Genomic DNA, 19,788 nt, shown 5'->3' with positions numbered 1-19,788 from the left:
ACAATTTCTAAACTTGCAGATGACACCAAATCTTGGGATGAGAGGGGTGCAGTATAGTCACTACTGAGAAGGATTGCAAAAAAATTACAGGAAGACAATAATAAATTGACAAAATGGGCATATAATTGGAAACGAATTTCAGCACAGCTAAGTGTGAGGTATTACATTTTGATAAGTAAAATAAGGAGGTTGCATATTTCTTAGAAAAGTTTAATTTACTTGGGTCACAGGAGCAAACGGAACTGGCAGTACAATTACCCAAATCACTAAAATTAGTGACATAAGTTAACAAAACTATTAAAAAAAGCAAATCAAGCACAAAGGTTTGTTTTTAGAGGGATAGAATTGAAAAGTAAAGGAGTTATGTCAAACTTGTATTGAACCTTGGTTAGATCACATCTGGAGTACTGAACGCAAATATGGTTGCCGTATTATAAAAAATATATCGAAGCACTGCAGATTTACAAGGATGCTACCAGGCATATGAGGTTATACTTATAAGGAAAGGATGAGCTGGTTTGGTCTCTTTTCTCTTGAAAAGAGAGAGCTGAGCTGAGGGATGACCTGTTAGAGATCCTTAAAATTATGAAAGATTTTGATAGAGTAGACAGAGAGAATGGGTCTGCATGAGGAAGAGATAAACCAGAGGTCATCAATATAGGATAGTCACCAAAAAGTCAAATAGGGAATTCAGAAGAACCTTATTTACCCAGAGAGTGTTGAGGATGCGGAATTCACTACCACGTGGAGTAGTTGAAATGAATAGTATAGATTCATTTAAGGGGAGGCTAGATAAGCATATGAGGGAGAAAGAATAGAGGATTATGCTTATAGAAATTTTTTAATTCTTTCATGGGATGTGGGCATTGCTGGCTAGGCCAGCATTTATTGCCTATCTCGAATTACTCTTGAGAAGGTGATGGTGAGCTGCCTTTTTGAACCACTGCAGTCCACATAGTACAAGTGTGCCCACAGTGCTGTTAGGGAGGGAGTTCCAGTTAGCTGAGGAAGGATGGGAGATGTTCAATTGGAGCATAAACACCAGCATGAACAGATTGCACCGAGTGACCCGGTTCAGTGCGGTATATTCTATGTAATTCGATGTATATTCCATGTAATTTAACATATATACTATGTAATTCTGTGTATGTCCCACATTTGAACATCAGACAAATAAAAACATTGTTTACTAAACTCTGCTTAAAGAAGCAACACCTCCATTTTTTTGTCCAGCCATGCAATATAATTTGCACTGAAACACATTACTTGTGCATTGATTACCATGTACCATTTCACCATGAAAAAAAGGCATATGGTTTTTCTCCTTAACCAAATAAAGTTTGCCTAACCTTTTCTTACTCATTTAACACATTCTACCATCGTTGACAAGCCACATTTAACAGGTTTCATAATTTGTCCAGTAGCAAAAGTTGCAAACCTGCCCATATTATGAGTGCTATTCTGAACCTCTCACTGGCCCTATAAAAGCTATAGACTTGTTTATAGAAATACAGCAGCAACTTCACTCCTATAAAGATTCATTTGAAACTAATTTATTGGAAGTGGCAAGAGAAATGAATTGACTCTCTCTATCGCTAAATGACATATATATCTTTGAATAAGAGACATGTTCTTTTCATATTCTGTTGGCAAAAACAGACTTCCTGCAAATTTTCGAAACAGCAAGCTATAAATTGCAGAAATGTAAGTATTCTTTGTTTATAACCATCCCTGAATAAATCAAAATATTGCTAATTTGAGAAGTTTTCATTTTACTGCGAAGAAAAGGCTGCCATTGCCCCCATAGTATAAGTACATTATGTAGTCCTGGTGCAGTTTATTGTTCAGTAAACTATGTCCTCAAGTTATTTATCCAGTGGGCCCCACACCATTCAGTTAAGTAGTTCCCGCAGCTGTTTAAGGAGAAATAAAGAACAGGGAATAAACCACAACCAGACACAGCAAATATGTGGAATAAAATATTCGGTTGTCTGATTAGGTTATTACCCTCATCCATGTAGGTGCACAGTAAAAGAAAATCCTTTCAGTCACCAGCAAGTTTTTTTTTTACTAACAGGTAAATCAATAAGGAATGCAAGAGTGCGTCTGTGGTACATTGTAAGAACTGAGCATTTTGTTTTTTTGTCCTCTCTGTTGCCCTCTCTGTTGGGGAGGTGTAAATAATGTTAGTTCAATGATGGCTGTTTGCAGCAGAGCATGTGTTAGTTTTAGTGCAATACACAACAGAAAATGATGACGAGGCTGGGATGGAACTTTCTTTTACATTTCATTTGAGAAATTAAGGACTGAAGAACATTGTGACACATTTTTGAAACTCCCAAAGTTCATCTTGAAGAAGTCTGGGCAATTTGAAAAATTGTTCTGTGTGCACATCATATTCAGGCACACAGTGAGTCAATGGTATGTAATTGAAAAAATGGCACTGAAGGCACACTTAGGGACAATGGGGGAATTCAACCCTAACAAAGAGGACTGGTGTAATTCTAAATGAAGGTTACCCATTTGGCTGAAAGCGTAACAAAATAAAGATGAGGATAAAGTAAATGATGGGGCCAGATGCTTTTGAGGTGGTGTCTAATCAATGTTGCCAGCGAGACCCCAGTACTATGGACTATTCTGAAATTAATGAGATTCTGGACTCATTTTATGGCATGATTAAGAATGAGATTGCACTGAGTGTTGCATTCCATCAAAGAATGCAGTTGCCAAGTGAGGCTGCTGCAGATTACATTCTCGAATTAAAGAAACTCTCTTGTCACTATGGGTATAGTGCAAACTTAAAAATCGACCTTAGAAATCTAAAGGAGGCCGAAAGATCAATAAAATTCAGGCCAGTTTTTGAGCAAAACATAACCTGACATGGAAGGAGGGTCTGCAATGAGGCCACAGCTATGGAAGTGGCGGAAAGAGAGTGTTGGAATTTGCAAGGGAGTTCTTTTCCTGAGCTGGCTGGGGTGATCCACCAGGTTTCAGTGAGATCCAGGCCACAACAACCAAGCTCACATTCTCAGAGTCAGAAATTTAGATGCTACCGTTGCCATGGTAGCCGCCAGGCATTCAAATACCCCTATTTCCAGTCAAAGTGCTATGTCTGTGGGAAAATCGGTCATATACAGACAACACGCAAGAATAGAGGTAATAGTAAAGCTTCAGATCATGGTAAAGCTTCAGATGGCAGCCATACACCAAGTTGAGGTCATGGTAGATCTAAAGCTAGTTCAGGAGACTAAATGTCCTCGAGTGTGCAGATGCTAGATGTGGAAACAGAAGTTTAGGTTATCAAGCAGGATGATCCAGGCCTGAATTTTCCCTTTGGCGGGCCTGGGAGCAATCGGCCCCCGATCACGGTTTCACACTGGCTGGCTAATTAACGGCTAGCCAAGGTGAAACACACACTGAAATGCTCAGCACGGCCAGGACGGGAGTGCGGGAAGAGGGTGGGCGATGACATCACCGCAGGCACGGGTGAGCGCTGCGAGAAAGCTCCCTGAAGTCAGACAGCTGCCTCAGGGAGCTGGAGGTCTGAAAAAGCCGAAATAAAGGTTTAAAAAGCTGAAAAAAGTGTCCATGCATCATAATCAATAACCTGAAAATATAGCTGATAAAAATGCTGTCTACAGAAATGTATTTTTATTTTATTTCATCACGGAAATCTCATCCCGCCCATGGATGAGGTTTGATGAAAGATGCAAAGGCCGCCTGGCTGATTCGCCCGTCCGCCAACCATAAGGTTGGACGGGCCACGAAAAATCGGAGTCAATTGTGCTATTAATCGGCTTAATTGCCCTCTCAATTGTTGGCGGCCACGCTTCCGACTTTTGCACGCGCCCACTGAGTGAAATATCGCGTGAGCACACGACGACATCGGGACGCTCACCCAACGTCTTCTCACGCGATTTTCCGCCTGATTAGGTCGGGCGTGTGCCTGCCCATGGGGCGTGAAATTCTGCTCCAAGAATTGTACTCAGTCAGAGAGCAAGGAAAACAGCACATGGAAGATGAGAGTAATCGGGCTGAATGTACAATTCTAGTACCCACAGTAAAAATGAATGTTGGAGATTCACAACTTACTTTAACATAAAATGCTGTAAAGTGCTTCACTGTAACTCCCGCCAGTGGGAATTAGGAAATCAGGAAGTCAGCTCCCACTCCGGCTGCCGCTGCATGCGTGGTTTCTCCAACCATTTACGTCATCATTGTGCATCCTGAAACTTCAGTTGCCACATCCCCCCATCTCTCACTGCTCTCCTCGCTTCCCCACCGCTCTCCCCATTCTCCTCGCTGTTCCCTGGCCATTCTTCCTGCTCCCATCACCATTCTCTCCATTGCCCTTGTCACTCTCCCCATTGCCCTTGTCCCTCCCCCCCCATTCCCCTTGCCACTCTCCCCATTCCCCTTGCCTCTCTCCCTGTTCCCCTTGTCACTCTCCCCATTCCCCTTGCCACTCTCCCCATTCCCCTTGCCTCTCTCCTCGTTCCCCTTGTCACTCTCCCCGTTCCTCCCACCGCTCTCCCCGTTCCCCCTGTCGCTCTCCCCGTCCCCCTCGTCACTCTCCCTGTTCCACTTGCCGCTCTCTCCATTCCCTTTGCCACTCTCCCCTTTCCCCCCACCTCTTCCTCACTTCACCTGCAGCTTTCCGCACTCCCCTTGCCATTCTCTACACTTCCCCTGCCATGATCCGTTCCAGAAGTGTGCCAGCAGTGAGAGGAGTGGGGGGGAGCAGGAGGGAGCAGTGAAATGTGAGGACAGCAAGGGGAGTGGAGAAAGTGGTGAGGGAACTGGCAAGGGAACCGGGGAAGCGGCAAGGGAAATAAAGAAACAACGAGGGAAACGGGGAAGTGGCGAGGGAAACGGCAAGTGACGAGGGAAACAGGGGAAGTGGAAAGAGAAATGGGAAGTGGCAAGGGAAACGGGAAGTGGCGAGGGAAACAGTAAGTGGTGAGGGAAATGGGAAGTGGCGAGGCAAATGGGAAGTGGCAAGGGAAACGGGAAGTGGTGAGAGAAATGGGAAGTGGCAAGGGAAATGGGAAGTGGCGAGGGAAACAGTAAGTTCTGAGGGAAATGGGAAGTGGAGAGGGAAACAGTAAGTTCTGAGGGAAATGGGAAGTGGAGAGGAAAATGGAAAATGGCGAGGGAAACAGGAAATGATGAGGGAAATGGGAAGTGGCAAGGGAAACGGGAAGTGGCAAGGGAAACAGGGAGTGGTGAGGGAAACAGGAAGTGGCGAGGGAAACGGGAAGTGGCAAGGGAAACAGGGAGTGGTGAGGGAAACAGGAAGCGGTGAGGGAAACGGGAAGTGGCAAGGGAAGCGGTTGAAGTGAGGAGAGTGGCAGCGAAAGCGAGGAGAACAGCGATGGGAGCAGGGGAAGCAGTGAGGGGCTGTCAGTGAAACACTTTCAAAAGCTAATGAAACTCTTATATTTGCAACCATGCGCCAATTACTAGTTCTTAGGGTAACAGTGAGCTGGGACAGTGCCTGCAATGGGAAACTCCTTGAAATTATCCAAGTTAACTTGGAGTTACAGTGTTTGATGCTGGCAACTGCCTGGGACATCACTGTCCGCGATGTCACAGGCATGCCATGACATCTGCACGTATGCAGGAAGTGCCCCCCCCCCTCATGTTAAAGCACAAATAAATATAGCCAAAATGCTTTGGGACTTCTGGTACTTGTGAAATATGCTATATAAATGCAAATCTTTCTTTCTTTTAAGAAGGTAGCATTCTCAGCGGTGCTATCTATCCCAAAAGGTGAAAGAGATGAAGTGGCAAGCTGGCAGTTGCAAAGATTAGACTTTACTCTGATCGAAGAAAATTGCAAGAGTCACTTCCCTCATGAGGGACCAGCACTCAGTGACACCCAGGGAAATCACAGATTCTAACAGCACAGAAGAAGACCATTTGGCCCATTGTGCCTGTGCCTGCTCTTTGGTAGAGCTATCCAATTAGTCCCACACCCCTGCCCTTTCCTCCGTGCCTGAAAACATTTTCTTTTCAAGTTCTCACAAAAAAGGTGCAATTTTGTTAAAAGACTAACTTGTAAGAAAAATGCAAATCAGTAATGGCCTTGTAATATTGCAGCTTTATCGGACTTGAATTCTGCACTTTGGGCAAGTTCATTCACTTCACCAATGAATAAAGCTATGAGTTTTATTACCCAAAATTAAAGCATTCAAGTCCCTGAAGGGTTGATCCTCATGCGTGATGAATTTGTGTGAAAGTAAGAACCTGTATATATACAGGTATAAGACCTTTCACACTGTCTCAAAGTGCTTCACAGACAATGTAGTGTAAAACTTGCAGCCAATTTGCAACATGATTACATCGAGCACAATGAAATAAACATTCTAGTGATGTTGATCGAGGAACAAATGTTGGTCAGCACATGTCCTCTTGCTCCTTTCCAAAGTAATGCCTAGGATCTCTTACAGCCTCCTGCAAGGGCCGATCGGGCCTGGTTTAAAATCCTGCTTGTAAGATAGCACCTCCGACAGTGCTGCATTCCCTCACTTTTGTAACAAATATGCATAAGTCACTGGAGTTTGGCTTGATTCCATAGCCTTCTGATTAAGATAAGAGAGCTACCATTGAGCTAAGGCTGACACACATGAAGGATACCAGCACATAAGCAAGTGTTCTAATTAAGATAGCACTAATATGAAGGATTCATTTCCACGAAGCATTTACTCCCATGAATGATCCATTTCCATGATGGTACCATTATGAAACTGCTAATCACATTTGGAAATTCAACCCCAAATGTATTTTTAAAGAATACGGAGAATTTTCTGAATGTGTGCTGACGGTGCAGAATCTCACTCACTAGCAGCAGTACCACACCCATGATTTCCAAAAGGTGCTGACAGTGGGTACGGCTTCTTTCCAACAGTACATACATGGAATGTTGCCCCAAATATATACCAGTATATACTCTGACACACTCTGTCTTGTTTTTCCACTAACCTTCTCCCCTCCTCCTCCCATGATGATGTTGATCCATTGCGGGGTACAGTAAAGAAGTGCTGTTCACCCTCAAGCACCTTACCCAAAAGGCAATACTCCATTTGTGAGCCCAAACAGCGACACCCAGCAGGCTTTTTACCAAAACAAAAATAAAAATACCTGGAAATACTCAGCAGGTCTTTTTACCATGTCAGCCTAACCCAATTTTTATGCTCATATGACAACTGTATACATATGCTCAATAAGTAGCAGGAGTCAGTACCCTAGTTCAGGAACACACATCCCAATTTATGTGTCTGGTTTAGACCTTTAAAATGGACACTTTGTGCTGCCCTGATATCAGTTAACTCAGCACAGACCAGGAACTGATCTTGTTTCCTTCCTGATCTATATCCTCAGCTAAGTTTGCTGCCTTAACAAGCTGAATCAGTGAGGGAGTTTATTGTTTTCTTTATGAAGAATCATTGCATATTAGGCTGATATAATCATGGGTCAGGAAAATCCAGAATTAGCTGATATTTCTGACTTTTGTTGTCAGCTTTTTAACAACCCGAAATTAGTCTGCATGATGATGACCAGTTGTAAACAAGTAGATTAACTTATTTTTTTACTTTGATCATAGAACCAAACTAGCATTATTATGCAGTCAGGACTGATAGTACTGTCTAAATTGTTGGTATTGATATGTTTTCAGGTGTCACTTATTTGCTGATTCACTTGTGACTAATAGAAATGCTCATGGTTCCAAATAATTTTGATCACCTTTTGGTCATTGTTTGGTAAATCTGTGAGGGATGTTAGTATTTACTCATGTTATAATTTCAGTGTCAGGATCAATCACCCCAAAGACAATGTGACATGGCAAGTTCCAGAGTTTAGTTCCAGCCAATACCTCTACTAGGAAGCAGATCAAAGAACTGTGTATATAGAAACATAGAAAATAGGAGCAGGAGTAGATCATTCCGCCCTTCGAGCCTGCTCCGCCATTCAATACAATCATGGCAGATCCTCTATCTCAATACCATATTCCCGCTTTCTCCCCATACCCCTTGATGCCTTTAGAGTTCAGAAATCTATCTATTTCTTTCTTAAATATATTCAGTGACTTGGCCTCCACAGCCTTCTGTGGTAGAGAATTCCACAGGTTCACCACCCTCTGAGTGAAGAAGTTTCTCCTCCTCTCAGTCCTAAATGGTCTACCCTGTATCCTGAGACTGTGACACCTTGTTCTAGACCTCCCCCCACCCCCACTCTCAGCCAGAGGAAACATCATCCCTGTATCCAGTCTGTCCAAACCTGTCAGAATTTTATATGTTTCAGTGAGATCCCCTCTCATTCTTCTAAACTCCAGTGAATATAGGCCTGGTTGACCCAATCTCTCCTCATACGACATTCCTGCATCCCAGGAAGCAGTCTGGTGAACCTTCGCTCCACTCCCTTTATTGCAAGTATATCCTTTCTTAGGTAAGGAGACCAAAACTGCACACAGTACTTCAGGTGTGGTCTCACCAAGTCCCTGTACAGCTGCAGTAAGATATCCTTGCTCCTGTACTCAAAATAAAAATATCAATATAAAAATGTATTTGCCATGTTTCCTGATTATTTTTCCACAATAATTATTCGGAAAAAAATGTACATTTAAATGTTGTTTATAAAACAAAGTGCATTTTCACAAGTTAACAAGGAAGGCCACTGACATTTGGAGAATTAAAGTCAGGCACTGATACATTTACTCAAGACAATCAAGAATAATGGATAAGTTGTCACCTCAGCGAAGGAGCTCCAACAAACACTGGCACGGTAGGGGAATAGGAAGTCCCTTCCTATTGACTATGTCATTAAACTGTTTTCAAAGGGAGGGGGCACAATGGCAGGTTTTATTAGCATCTTTTCTGGCCACCCCTTCGACAGAAGAGGGATGTCAGGAACCAAGCCCCAGCTTCCTGTAGGAGCAGGAAGAAGTGTAGCAAAGGCGGCAAGGACAGTCAGGCTGAGTCAAAGGGAAGGCCAGGGGAGTTTTTACTGAGGTGAAGAAGCTAGAAAGGTTGGAGGCTTGTTACAAGATACCAGTCCCTAAATTTATTTGCACCTGAAACTGAGCACAATTCCGGTGGGGTGCCAGAGACCCAAAGACTTCCCTAAATTTATCCTTGTGCCTTATATTAATTCGGGTAAGATTGGGCACCAATCCACTTGTCTGATGCAGCATGCCTATCAGAGCCTTATCAATCTTGCTCCATGCTAAGGTGCACAGATGTGTCCAAAGGGAAAGATGGCAATTATGGCGGGGCAGCAAGGGGGGGTTAGCAGCAGCTCACAGTTGTTTTGGGGAGGACTCCAGCTTCTCTCAACTCCTCCAGAAACTATACTCCTTACATACAGGTGCCATTTTTGACTCACCTTCAGCAATCCCTTGAATTAACATTGGCAAGGCTGCTCATGACCTAAAAATACTAGTTGAAACTTGGCCATGACCAACTTTGCAACGCCTGAAATGCCTATGCAGATCGGCCACAGGCCTCTGTCACTCTAAACTGGTTATCACTGTGCCCGGTTTGGACCCATAAAATGCCGACATCAATGTTAAATTTGGGCCCTGTCATTTAAATCAAGCAAAATTATCCAATGATTTAGGGAAGCGTGGTGTGTTTTATGTTTTGCATCATTATGCAAAGATAGAATAGCCTGTTTGAACTAAGTGAATCTGATTATAACTATTGTTCTGTATGTTCACGCAATGTGAAATAAAGCAACTTAGCAATTCATATTAACATAAAAGCAGAATACTGCGGATGCTGGTAATCTGAAACAAAAACAAAAATAGCTGGAAAAACTCAGCAGGTCTGACAGCATCTGTGGAGAGGAATACAGTTAATGTTTCGAGTCCGTATGACTCTGCATCAGAACTAAGAATTATGGAAATGAGGTGAAGTATAAGCAGGTTGAGGGGGGTAGGACAGGTAGAGCTGGATAGAGGGCCAGAGTTAGGTGGAGGCAAAGAAGAGATTGCCAAATATGTCATAGACAAAACGACAAAGGGGTGTTGACAGTGGTGATATTAGCTAAGGAATGTGCTAATTATGACATTAAGGGTAGAAAGCTGGACAAGCAAGTGACAGATAGCCCTAGTGGGGGTGGGGTGGGGGGAAGGGATCAAAATAGGCTAAAAGGTAGAGATAAAACAACGCATGGAAATACATTTAAAAATAATGGAAATAGGTGGGAAAAGAAAAATATATTTTTTAAAAATTAATATTAACAGTTGTTTAAAGTGTTTGTTAGATCCATCTTCTATTGAAAAAGCAAATATATAAGACAGAAATACCCCACTTGGGTCACAAGGGGCATTACACTTTAGGTCACACTATCATACAAGTAGATATAGAGCAGTATGAGCCCTTCCTCAAAAAAGCAAGACACTTAGGCTGCCTGTGGGATTTTCACTGTAAGAACATGTGCCATTGTGCAGTATGGCACTATCACTGTTCTAAGTGACAGTGACTAGGGCAGATCTAGCAGCCCAAAACTGGGCATCCATGAAGTATTGTGAATGCCAAGAAAATTCCTGTTCTCAGCCAAGAGAGAGCCCAGCATATGAGTGCAAGAGATAAGGTTTAAGTGCTTTCTGCAGTCTCTTATGTGTTTTGAGTTTAAATACTTCCGTTGTATCCTTGTCTTGTTGCTATAGACATTACAAAAATGACACTGCTTCTGAAAACTGTTGAACAATCCATGAAACTGACAACCCCCCTCACCACCAACCCCCCAACCCCCAAGAGTCCAGGATTGCAAAGAACTAAGGTAGTTTGTTTAATGGCACAGAATAGAAAAATAAGTAACTTTGGGCTGTTTTTTGGTCATTTCTTTTTTTCATGATGGTACGTAGATTCTCATAAAACTTTACGCCAGTTATCCTACATTAATTAATGTTACCCCAGCACTATCACTCATACAAATGGGTTTTCCAGTGTAAATTCTCCAAGTTGAACTGAGCCATATGAACTAACTATATAAACACGAGTTGTTGATGCTGTTGACATGTTTGGAAGGGGAGGATTTGTGGAAGAATACCAGGCAGGTCAGACTGCACAAAAAAATTCCCTGTTTCCCCCATTGCAAGGATATTGTGAGAACTCCCCTGCTATGTTTCAAATAATGCCACCTAGAGGCAAAATAGGCCTCAGTTTAACATCTCGTTCAAAAGACAGTACTTCTAACAGTGCAGGATTCCCTCAGTACTGCATTACATTTCCATCTAGCTGATACACTCATGTTTCTAGAGGTGGGCTTGTCCTCCTCTCACCTTGTGACTCTGAGGTGAAAATCCTATCACTGAACCAAGTCTTACAGTTGAAAACAGCCAGTTTTCTCTTAATCACAAGTCTGAAATGTAACTACAATGTTGCATTTCTTTATGACTCACGCTGAGAAATAGAATAGAAAACAAAGATTGGCCTTAAAGCAGTTCACTAATAGACCACCTTCTAAAGATGTGATTTAACAAATGCTAACACTGCTGGAGTGCAAAGTTTTGGCATGGACGTGGCACGATTTTTTATTAAGCTTTCACGTGCACGGGCAGATATAAGATATAAGATATTTGCAGTTACAAAGTGTACACATTTACTCATTGCAAGATTGCTCGCCTTGACATGAATGCGCCTTTAAGTAACGCGTTAAATTGTGTCAATTATTTAATAAATATGCATTTAGAAGCAATGGGAGAGAACAGTTTCTATTTGGAGTGATATATATATAACATATTATCTTCCATTGACTTGTCTCAATGTGAAATTCTGAAACTTGCCTACAGGCCTGCCCTGGGCTCGTTTTCAAGGGAGGTCCAACACATTCGAGTGGGCGGGTCAGGGAAACTTCTCCAGGCTTTTCAATGGCAAACTCCAAAACAGGCTTTAATGGCTCATTACGCTCGGCCTGTAAGTCACCAGCCCGGGGGTGGGGAGCAACCCGCCCGCCCATCTCCTCCTCCTCCTCCTGTCGTCGTACTTTCATCCTCAACTGCAGAAGTAATCGGTGACCGCCAAAGTGCACCGACACCCCCTGGTCCTGCAGATACCTCAGTCTGCGGCAAATCCACCAGACTTGGCCCGGAGCCTCAGTTATTGCACACTCCGTTCCATCACCAACAATGTAGGCAGCTCTCACCCCCCGCCACCCCCCGGCAACATCACCTTAAAGGATTTAAGCACCAGTATATCACGGGTGCTAAATCTTACCGCTTTGTGGGAGATATAGTGCACTGACTGTAAAATTGGCCCATTGGTTGCAAACACTGCCCGCTCGATTTGCTACTGTACGAAAAGGGAGTACATTGCAAGTGCCTGTCTCTGACAACTGCAAGCAGCCTGCTTATTTGTCAGCTGCTGACGGTGCTGGAGGCAGAACACCCAAAATATCATCGAAATGCCGCATGCATCCGAGCTCCTCTCTCTCTCTCTCTAACTTGCACTTGCTGTCAGTCAGTGAGATCTCTGTCAGGGTAACATTAGTAAAGGGCTCCATTGCAACAAATGTGAAGACCCTTCTCCTGACTCAAGGTTACCGGCAGGATTTTGTTTCAAATAGTGCACTTGAAATCGCGGTTTCTACTAAACTTGCCACAAACCCACAGCCAGCAGCGGTTTTTACTCGATGCGTTTCCGATGTTTTTGCAGCTGCCTTGGTACAAGTATGCATTTTATTTCGGGCACATAGAACGGGAGAAGGCTTTTCAAAATAGATCGTGACCATCCCAATGGCCACTTAACGTCCACTTCAAATGCAGACCCATCAACTTACTTCTATCCAGTGTTGAGCTTCGGTGAAAGCTGGCCCTGGACCGAAGTCTTGCTGCTGATTCTCTCCCCAGTCCACGTCTTTGGCGTTGGGACTGGCCATTTCCAACCCTGCAGTCCTCAAGGCACTCCGACTGAATTAGAATTAGACAGATCCTAGGAACACGCTGCTCTCAGCTCCTCAGTTGATTTTTTTTAAGAGGGTTGCTAGCCGCGATTCCTGTGTGAGTCCCCGTCCCCCCCACCCCCCCTTAACTTGTGCTGTGCTGATCAGATCTGGTGTAGATCGGCGCTGCACACTGAACCAGTGCTAAAAATAAACATGGCAAATCCAGCGTGGAGTATCCAATACAAATCCAGGGCCACCACCACCTCTGACACCTAGAGGGATGGCTCTACCAGCAGGACTTTTAGCTCATGCAGTCAGGCAGGATGTTGTATGTCATGAAACCCGATGAGAGAAATACTCAATGAGATTTAAAAGAGGACGGAGCTTCTCCCGGGCGGCGAAACGCCGCCGTTTTCATCACTTGCTGTGACCTGTGTGTGTGTGTGTGAGAGAGAGAGAGGGAGAGGTGAACTGTGTATATGAGAGAGAGGGGAGAGGTGAGCTGTGTGTGTGAGAGAGAGGGAGAGGTGAGCTGTGTGTGTGAGAGAGAGAGAGGGGAGAGGTGAGTTGTGTGTGTGTGTGTGTGAGAGAGGGGAGAGGTGAGCTGTGTGTGTGTGAGAGAGGGGAGAGGTGAGCTGTGTGTGTGTGAGAGAGAGGGAGAGGTGAGCTGTGTGAGAGAGGGAGAGGTGAGCTGTGTGTGAGAGAGAGGGGAGAGGTGAGCTGTGTGTGTGTGAGAGAGAGAGAGGGAGAGGTGAGCTGTGTGTGAGAGAGAGAGGGGAGAGGTGAGCTGCCAGCAAAACTGCTGCAAAGTCAACGCAAAGAACATGAATTCTAGGTGCACGGTATTAAACTAAGTGAAATATTGATTTGTGTCAATTATCAGTTAGCTTATGTGGGCCTTTGGTTTGCTTCATCAGAAATACCAACTTTTTCATGCCAAAGTGAAGATCATTCAATCATTCACACACGTTAGCACAATAAAGGCACCATCCTTCCTGATAAACTACCTCCCCATCGGATATATGCCTTATTACAAGCTGGATGGCTGAAATCAAAGACGACGCGGTTGTTATTCAGTTTGTCTCCAGCGGGCTCTTAACATTGACAGAAATGACATTATATCCATCATTCAAACCGTTATGATGTCCGGGGCTGCGTTATTGAAAACGTAAATAAAAAACATACCTTGTGGCATCATTCAGCGATTGTATATCAAATAAGTTTTACAGGTGCACAGTATCTTCCTGCACCTTGCCCTGCACTGGGTCTCCTGTCTCTGCTGCAGGTCCATTCCAAATATTGATATTTTAAGGGTTACTTTGTTAACATATTTACAAACACTCAAGCATGCAGCGCTACGCGAATGTCCATTGATGGCACATGCTGTAAAAGCAAAAACTGTAAACCAACCGCAATGCTCATCCTGTGGTAAATATTAAAATGTAGGTTAATGTTTCCGGTATAAACCCTTGGCCCGAAAAAGGGTGTACAGCCGATTCAGAAAGTGGCAGATGTTATTTCAGATATCCAGCATTTATGATTTTGTTAATTAAGTGTAAATAATTCTTATAATCGTGACAAATATGCTTGATGTAAACATAGTGCCAATCCGCTTAATGTTAATGTTGTTGCCAGTCATGATGTCTGTTGTTTCTCCAAGCATTAGAAAGCTAGGCTCACCCTGTGACTATCTGCGCTTCCTTCTCACCATGGCAACAGACCTGTTCAGTATCTGAGTGAAGATTGCCCCCTACTTGTGAAGCAGTAACATATATTAACTATCGCATCCTGAAAGATCTTTGTTTCCAGCCGTTTTCCAGGCTTTTAATTTTGGGTGAATTTCCCGATGACAATCGTGGAGAAAAGATGTTTTCACGAGGTGAAAGCAGAAGGGGAAATTTTCATTTTAAAAATCTCAGCAAAAATGTTTGCACGCATGCGGTTTTAACTTGATACCAGCGGATCTCTTGCAGTACTGCACGCAATAAATTGGAATATTGATCCCTTTGTGATTTTCTGTCTCCCCTCTTCTGTTTTTACCTCTCTCTTCTTTACTGCTTCTTTCCATTTAACATTTTTTTGTTTCTTTCTTGGTCTCTCTCTTTGCCTTTCTGGTAGGAGGTGATAGATGATGCGGTGGGAAAAGAGCTGTCGGGCTACATTTCGGGTGGAAAAGCTACGTTCAAGGTGAGGATTATGGGGAAAATGCAGGCCTCAACCCTACTCTCTTCTCAACCCCTCTCTCAGCCTCATATGCTTCCCCACCACCATTGTATTTCCAATCTCTTCACCTTCCCACTTCAACCTCTTTATCTTGGCACTCCCTTTCCCCCTTCCTATTACCTTCCCACTGCCACTGCTAAACTCTTTGATTGACCCACTCAGCCTGGTATCCTCCTCTTCTCCTTACATAGATATTACACATATCAGCCTTAACCTCCCATCTAATTTCTCCATTCCCACTTTCTCCCCCAAGGGTGGCTGCCAGGAGTCCTGACCACCCCGCCCCCTCCTACATTCAACTAGTTTCTCTCATCCCTTGTCCTATTTGTTCTCTCAAAATCTTGTAAAAAGAAATTGTGGTCAAGTGGAGCGCTATGTACCTTTAAGAGAGTGTAGTCAGTTGACCGTGTGACTGGGGTTTCTTGGGTAACTAAGTCTAGAGCTGGAGGTGATTGAAGAAGCACACATTGCTCTGTTCTTAGTTCCAATAAACCACCAGTGTTCTTTTCAGTTAATCCGTCTCTCTGCCTATATTGTTTCAAGTACCAACTAATGTGTTAATATCAAGGGCGCAGCTAGCATTCGCCGGACAAAACAAACCTGATAACCAAAAACATGAAAGAAATCAAATCAGAATGAGGGGAAATCACCTGACTTTCTCTCTATTTGGGACTCTCTCTTTGTGTCCGTGTCTCATGAATGCTAGGAATTGTAATTTCTGTCTCACTGATGTAAACAACTAGCATTGAGCTTTTCTAACCATGAGGTGGACAACTATGAGGCTTCTTGATATAACTAGCAATTTTTTTGAAAATTGAAGGAACATTAAATGAAGGAACACTTTTTTTTTCTCACGTTCTTTCCCTGGCTCCAACCTCTCACTCTTTCTCTTTCTCTCACTCTCTATCTCTCCCTCAGAAATACAAAACAATACCTTATGTTTATTGTCACAACAATCATTTTTTCTCATCATCTCACATAGACACCTAAATGTTTGCCCTGTCTTTTTTTAAGTATAAATTTACCTCAGTAAAGCCATAAAGTTTGTTCTCGTCTACAAAATCATTTGAAGAGAAGCTATTGAGTAGAAAGTGCTATGAGGAAAGGAAAATAAACTATTCACACAAATGACAGAACAGAAATATTGCAACTGGGAAATTAGATATATTGCATCTACAAGGCTCAAGTCAGGAGTGTGTTGCCTGGATGAGTGCAGGTCCTATTAGACTCAAGAAGCTCAGGACCATTCAGGACAAAGCAGCTCTCTGATTGGCATCTCATCCACCCCACCTTAAACATTCACCCCCTCCACCACCGATGCACAGTGGCAGAAACATGTGCCATATACAAGATATATTGCAGCAACTCAGCAAGGCTCATTCAACAGGACCTTCCAAACCTACGACCTCTGCCACCTTGAAGGACAAGGGCAGTAGATGCATGGGAACATCACCGCCTGCAAGTTCCCCTCCAAGCCACACACCATCCAGACTTGAAAATATATCGTCATTCCTTCACTGTCATCGGGTTAAAATCCTGGAACTCCGTTCCTAACAGCACTGTGAGTGTACCTACACCACATGGACTGCAGCGATTCAAGATGGCAACTTACCTTTTCAAGGGAAATTAGGGATGGGCAACAAATGCTGATCAAGCCAGCATCATCTACATGTCATGAAATAATAACAAAAAAGAACCTGCCTGTCATGGCAGATCTCGATATCGAACCCACAGTGGAGGAACTTACCAAAGCTATTGACTCACTTGCCATGGACAATGCCCCAGGTGCTGATGCTATATTACCTGAACTCATCAAGAACAGAAAACCAGCATTCCTGCAGCATCTGTACAAACTTCTCTGCCTCTGCTGTAGGGAGGTGGCAGTGCCTCAGGATATGCATGATGCAAACATTGTGACCCTGTACAAGAGCAAGGGTGATCCCAGCGATTGCAATAACTGTTGAGGCTTCTCCCTGCTGAGCATGTTGCCCTTGTCAGACTGACGACCCTATCTGAACGCATCTACCCAGATCACAGTGTGGTTCCAGATTGGAAGATCTACAGTTAACATGACCTCAGTCTGGCAGCTGCAAGAGAAATGCCATGAACAAAGGACACCACTCTATATTGCCTTCATCAATCTCACAAAGGCATTTGACCATGTGAGCAGAGGTGGCCTATTTAAGCTGCTGGAGAACATTGGCTGCCTGCTCAATGTGACCTCCTCTTTCAGTGATACGTTATGGGTAAGGTCAGCCAAGGCTGGGTGACATCGGAACCTGTTGAGATCCACAGTGGGTTAAACAGGGTTGCATTCTGGCACCAACTCTTTGGCATATTCTTCTCTTTGCTGCTGTATATGCCTTCAGGTCATCTACAGAGGATGACTACTTACTTACAAGAACTGACCAAAAAGCTGTTCAGCCTTGCTTGCCTCAGATCCACGAAAAAGGTGTGCCCAGTCCTGGTCAGAGAGTTGCTCTATGCTGGTGATGCCACACTACTCTCTCCCTCCTGTAAAGAGAAGACTAATGTCATGGTCCAGGATGTTACCTTACTGCGATCTATCAGCATTGACAATGTGATACTTGAGGTTGTTGATAGCTTCACGTATCTAGGCTCCACAATCACTAGCAATCTGTAACTTGATGCTGAAATCAACACATGTATCGCAAAAGTTGCAGTTTTAATATCCAAGCTGAATACGAGAGCATGGAACAACAACAGCCTGACTGAGAACATCAAACTGCAAGTCTATCAAGCCTGCATCCTCAGTGCACTTCTCTGGGCTGCATTAAAGTGCTTAAGTTGCAGTTTGGTGAGTGAGAAAATTTGGTGAAGAGGGAAGAAAGTGATCCTTTCATTTTCTGCCTTCTTCAGAACTGGCATTGGCAATAAGGTAGACGAATTAATAGCACAAATAGATGTAAATGGGCATGATATGATTGCGATTATGCAAGCATGGCTGCAGGGTGGCCAAGGCTGGGAACTGTTATTCAAGGCTACTCGATATTTAGGAAGGACAGGCAAAAAGGAAAAGGGGGTGGGGTGGCACTGTTAGTTAAGGATGAAAGTAGTGCAATAGTGAGAGAGGATATTGGTTGAGAAAATCTAGATGTAAAATCAGTCTGGGTGGAGCTAAGAAGCAACATGGGTGGAAAACATGAGTGGGAGTTGTCTATAGGCCTCCAAACAGTAGTGGTAAGGTGTGGGATAGAACTAAACAGGAAATTAGAGATGCATGTAACAAAGGTGCTCCAATAATCATGGATGTCTTAACATATAGACTGGACAAGCCAAATTAGCAATAATACAGTGGCGGATGAATTCCTGGAGTATGTACTAGATGGTTTTTAGACCAGTGCATCGAGGAACCAACTTCAGGAACATGCTATACTAGATTTGGTATTGTGCAATGAGAAGCGGTTAATTAATAATCTTATTTGCAGGGTCCTTTAGGGAACAGTGACCATAACATGACAGAACTCATCATTAGGATGGAAAGTGAAGTAGTCCAATCCAAAACTTGGGTACTAAATCTGAATGAAGGATACTATGAAGGTATGAGGCATGAGTTGGCTAAGATAGATTGGGGACCTTCATTAAAAGGCATGTAAGCATGTAAGGTGTGAAGGGAATTTGCATTTTTAGGTAAATGAAGGGATATTTGGATTTCAAAGGGATCTTAGTCTGTTTGCAACTAGCCAGATAAGCAAGGCTAAGGAATGTGTTTATTTTTTCTCAAAGGTTACTGACAATATATATTGGCAACGTGGAAGGTTTTATATTGTGAGGGAGATACAGTTTCAAAGACATGGAACAATTGAATTTACATATTAAAAAGAGAGAAATATATATAAAGGAGAATGAAAGTATATGTGTCAGAAGGCCATGTAAGATCTAACATGATTGTGTGAAATGGGCTTAATGAAGCCTCCAGCATTTGTGCATAATCTGCTATATAATGAAACTGAAGCTGGGGAAAGGCCATTTGGAATTTCACTGTCAAGTGGGTATTGTGTTAATTTGTTGGTTGTGTTTTAAATCTAAAACCTATTGTGGACCATTGCCTTACCGGGAGTATAACTGGGGGTCAGATTAATCAGGAATTTTTGGTTATTATAGTAGTAAGTAATTGTAGTCTTATGTATGTGCTTGAAATCTTTTATATTTTGCTAATAAATATTTTAATTTAATTTTTTATAATCTCTAAAGGTCTTGGTGGACTTATTACATCTGAATTCAATGCACACATCTCATAATAAATACTAATTGCAAAACCATTGCAATAGTACAACCAAGTTTCCCTTGTCAATTTGGTCTGCCTGGCACACATCATCTGCCACGTCATAACAATTGCAAGAGGACTTGAGTACAGGAGCAAAGATTGCTTACTGTAGCTGTACAGGGTCTTGGTGAGACCACACCTGGAGTATTATATGCAGTTTTGGTCTCCTTACCTAAGAAAGGATATACTTGCCATAGAAGGAGTGCAGCGAAGGTTCTCCAAGCTGATTCTCGTATGAGGAGAAATTGGGTCGACTAGGCCTGTATTCACTGGAGTTCAGAAGAATGAAAGGGGATCTCAGTGACTCATATAAAATTCTGACAGGGCTGGGCAGACTGGATGCAGGGATGATGTTTCCTCTAGCTGGGGGTCTAGAACAAGTGGTCACA

General features: G+C 43.1%; 1 protein-coding gene across 15 annotated transcripts in view; it reads right to left on the bottom strand.

Annotated features, from left to right (window-relative positions):
* Window positions 1-13,026, bottom strand: part of LOC144683641 (LIM and calponin homology domains-containing protein 1-like) — a 485,528-nt gene extending 472,502 nt beyond the window's left edge. For 10 of the 15 annotated variants that reach the window (XM_078546886.1, XM_078546926.1, XM_078546934.1 and 7 more), the window contains exon 1: window positions 12,784-13,026. In XM_078546886.1, coding sequence (XP_078403012.1) covers window positions 12,784-12,882 — 99 coding nt within the window. In that variant the 5' untranslated portion in view covers window positions 12,883-13,026. The remainder of the gene's footprint in view (window positions 1-12,783) is intronic. The other 5 variants (XM_078546967.1, XM_078546975.1, XM_078546993.1 and 2 more) reach the window with 4 other exon arrangements.
* Window positions 13,027-19,788: the final 6,762 nt, after the last annotated feature.

This window comes from Cetorhinus maximus, chromosome 1 (genome assembly GCF_964194155.1).
Source record: "Cetorhinus maximus chromosome 1, sCetMax3.hap1.1, whole genome shotgun sequence".
NCBI classification, from domain to species: Eukaryota; Metazoa; Chordata; class Chondrichthyes; order Lamniformes; family Cetorhinidae; genus Cetorhinus; species Cetorhinus maximus.
This window is presented reverse-complemented; position numbering and strand designations above follow the sequence as displayed.